At 36.8% G+C, this 3,583-nt stretch overlaps 1 protein-coding gene across 1 annotated transcript; it reads right to left on the reverse strand.

The window, feature by feature from the left end:
* Positions 1 to 1,694: 1,694 nt before the first annotated feature.
* On the reverse strand, positions 1,695 to 3,381 carry LOC104113261 (E3 ubiquitin-protein ligase ATL4-like). The gene has a single exon (XM_018776996.3). The coding sequence runs from the start codon at positions 2,894 to 2,896 to the stop codon at positions 1,934 to 1,936; it is 963 nt and encodes a 320-aa protein (XP_018632512.1). The 5' UTR covers positions 2,897 to 3,381; the 3' UTR covers positions 1,695 to 1,933.
* Between the last annotated feature and the right edge of the window lie 202 nt (positions 3,382 to 3,583).

A 3,583-nucleotide genomic window follows, 5' to 3' on the forward strand; every position in this document is an offset into this window, starting at 1 on the left:
ACATAAGATACGAGATATAAATATACTTTAAATATGCACTTCTTGCCAATTATAACTTAATCTCAATAAGTTTGAAAAATACACTTCAAATAAGAATGTATAGGAAGCTTTGTTAATTAAAAAAAAAAGATTAAGGCATCTTATTAAAATTTGGCTTTAGGTCATCAATAATGTTGAGATTTGAGTTGCGCTTACCCTTTAATAAACCTTGCACTATGCGAATCTAAATTAGAAAGGTTCTAATGCTTGTACCAAACATCGGATGTGACATTGAAAAAAAAAACAAGGTCTTCTTCCCCGGGCACTAAACGCAAAGCATATATTTAGGTCCCAGAGGGGAACATAAATGAAAAAATAGAGCTTAAATCTTTTAATATTTGACACAAATTGCAATTTGACAATATCAAGAATTTTTACATGATACGTTTTACCAATTTCAATAGATTATCATTATCTTGTAGCAACAATTATTGAATTTAAACACTTTAGTTTATTTTGTAAAGTATTTGGATAAAATTAGACTTCTGATAGAGAAGACGAACTTACATTTAATAGGTGGACAATAATTGGTTGAGGCCAAGAAAAAGAGTATTTAAAGATAAAGTTGAAAAATGAAATATTTGCATGTTGCAAGTTATGTTTAAACATGAATTTACTTGGCAAAGAAGTTAATTATTTGGGAGTCAAGGGTTGGCTATGACATGGGTATCATGGCCAAAGGTACAAGAGGCATGACATTACTAATATCACCATTTCATTACCTAGGAGTTTGGTATCTTTGTTCCTCCCATCTATAAATAAGAGTCGGTTATATATGCTCATTACAGTAAAGCTTACTTAGAGCTACTCGTTCTTTAAAATGGTAAACGCAAAAGACACTACATTTCTACTATTAAATAAAAATTAAGAAATTAATCATTCTCCTCGAAAGGAAAAATCCAAAAAAAAAATATATGGATGGCTGCATTGACTTCTCTTATAACTCACTCAAGCAATAATTGAAGTACAATTAAAGAGGCTAATGATTTCCTTAGATTCTAAATAATATTCTTATTCCCAGCAAAAATGATAACTATATATAATTGATATAAGCTCTACACAATATAATTTTTCGACGAAAGGGTGTCATTGACACTCCTTGGGTGCCCGCCACTGGCGATCATCTTTACATATAAACTTTGACCTCGTCTTTTAAAAGCAATTCCATTTCTCCACCATCACATTCATAGACACGATATCATATCATTAATTGGGAATTAAAAAGGATGAATATCAATTGAAGAAGCTAGTACAATTTGGGTGGAACATTAGTGACACCTATACCATGCCACACTTAGTAACCCAACCAACTCATTACCAGCTTGAGTTTAACACCGTAAACCTTTTATATTATCAAATCAATTAAAAATGAATTACAAGTAATTGCTCATAAAGATGAATTATTAATTAGAAAAATAATATAGCCAATACTTTCTACTTAAACAAGTTAAACAACACTAATAAAGTTACGCGGTAAATTTTTACTGGCAAAAACAGTCCCCGTCAATCGCTCCCAAAATGCTAGTACTATTCACATGTAATTGAACTTTACACAGATTTTCTTTTCTTACATTGTTAAGGAAACGTCGAAATAACAGCTACATTATGAATTATATGAATCTGTTTCATTAATCGAACTTCTTGGCCCCGTATTGTTTCGCTAAACAAAAAATATAGTTAGATAAAATCCAAAAACAATAGTAGAACAATTTGGTTTAAGTGTATATATACACAGACTACTAAGTACTATCCAATCTTTGCTGAATCAACTCCCAAAAAATTGATTCTCGAGAAGGAGAGTTGACGTATCAAAAATTTTCTTGTTTTTGTGTTTATCTACTCGTATATATAGTGTATAAAAAGACAAATTTGCCCCTACCATGCTAAAGCAAAATCATACCCCGGAAAGCCAGCGAAAGTACTCGCTAATCTCCTCCCCAACGCGGCCAGCCTCCAAATCGTCGAACGGAACGACAACGTCACTCCGGCGACTACTACCACTAAAGAAAAACCTTCCGGAGCTCCGGAATGATGCAATCCGGTCAACATAATCACGTAGCCAACTCCGTAAGCCGGAAACTTCAGCTGTTAAACTTTCTACCGGAGGCTCCGGTACCGGAACTCCGGATAAATCCTTATCAGAAACTTCACTCCGGCGAATGGAATCTACGGACAACTCGTGGTCTTCTTCAACAACATATTCAAATGAACCAATCGAATAGGACCTCCGGCCCGCGGAATCCGACCCGAGCCGTCTCCGACTTACGCTACCGATTTCGAGTTGGAAACTACCAGTATTACTATTAGGAGTGCCAATGGTAGGGTTTTCAGAATTTGTTGCTGTTAATATCTTGTTCAGTACGTCAGCGTCGGTGGGCGCCACAGTAGAGCGGCAAAGAGGACAGGATTGATTTGTTAGAAGCCATGTGTCAATGCACTCGCGGTGGAATGCATGACAGCAAAGTGGAAGAAGACGCAGCTGATCGTGCGATTCAAATTTGGAGAGACAAACTGCACAGTCAATTCCTGTCAAACTGCCAGTCACAGAACCAAAACTGAACAGCGGCAACGACTCGAACAATCGACCGGAGAGACGATTTGAAATAGCAGCGGGATGAGAAATTACGTCGTCTGCGTCGGCATAGGTTCGGGAGGAGCGGCGGGAGAGGAGGCGGAGGAGGAGGTAAATGGAAGCGGAAACGATAATGGAGGTGGCGACGACAATAATAACAATCATAATCGATGAAGAAATGGTTTTGACGTTAGAAATATGTGCTTCTGCGGCGGTGCTGGGAATCGTGCCGCCGCTGACGGTGGTGAAGTATATCGGCGGTGGCTGTGTATAATAGGCGGACATTTTGCAGATTTGATATTGAAAGACAGAGAGAGAGAGTGGGAAGTTTTGGGCGGGTAATTATTACTTAAGTGATAGAGAGAGAAAATAAAAACAGAGGAGAGTATTTATGTTCATGTGTTTGTGTCTGTATGTGTTTAATGTGGGTTTTTGGTGTTTGAAAGATCACGTGAAGAGCACGAAGAGTGATTCACAACAAGGCAACCTTAAAACCAGGTAGTAATGGAAGAGACGTGGACATGGTGGTTTCGTTCGCATGTTATAAAATATGCATAGCTAGTTCCATTTTGCTGATGTTATTGGGTTGAAGAGAATGAGAGAGGAAGGAAGAGGGCAACAGATCAGATCAGTAGGTGAGAGAAATAAATAGATACAGTATATAGAGAGAGAGACTAGGCAGGACTCAGGAGCAGGGGCAGAGGCTAGAGCCTAGCTGCGTGATTACTGTTTTTTACATTTTGGTGGGCCGTTTTTTTCATAAGGATTTAGGGGTCAAGATGTATTAGAGAAAACTAATATTAGTTTTAATTTATGTGAACTTATTTTTTTTTTTGTTCGTGTAAAAAGAAATGACCTTTTTTGTTATTTGGAAACAATTTACTTTTATGCAATAATTTATAATCACACAAAATATACGTGCCTTATTTTATACCATAAATTTAAAAGTCTTCTCTCTTTTCTTAAACTACG

Source organism: Nicotiana tomentosiformis, chromosome 8 (genome assembly GCF_000390325.3).
Source record: "Nicotiana tomentosiformis chromosome 8, ASM39032v3, whole genome shotgun sequence".
NCBI lineage: Eukaryota > Viridiplantae > Streptophyta > Magnoliopsida > Solanales > Solanaceae > Nicotiana > Nicotiana tomentosiformis.

Coding starts and splice junctions, on each gene's coding strand:
- LOC104113261 (XM_018776996.3), bottom strand. CDS start 2,896: ATGTCCGCCTATTATACACAGCCACCGCCGATATACTTCACCACCGTC.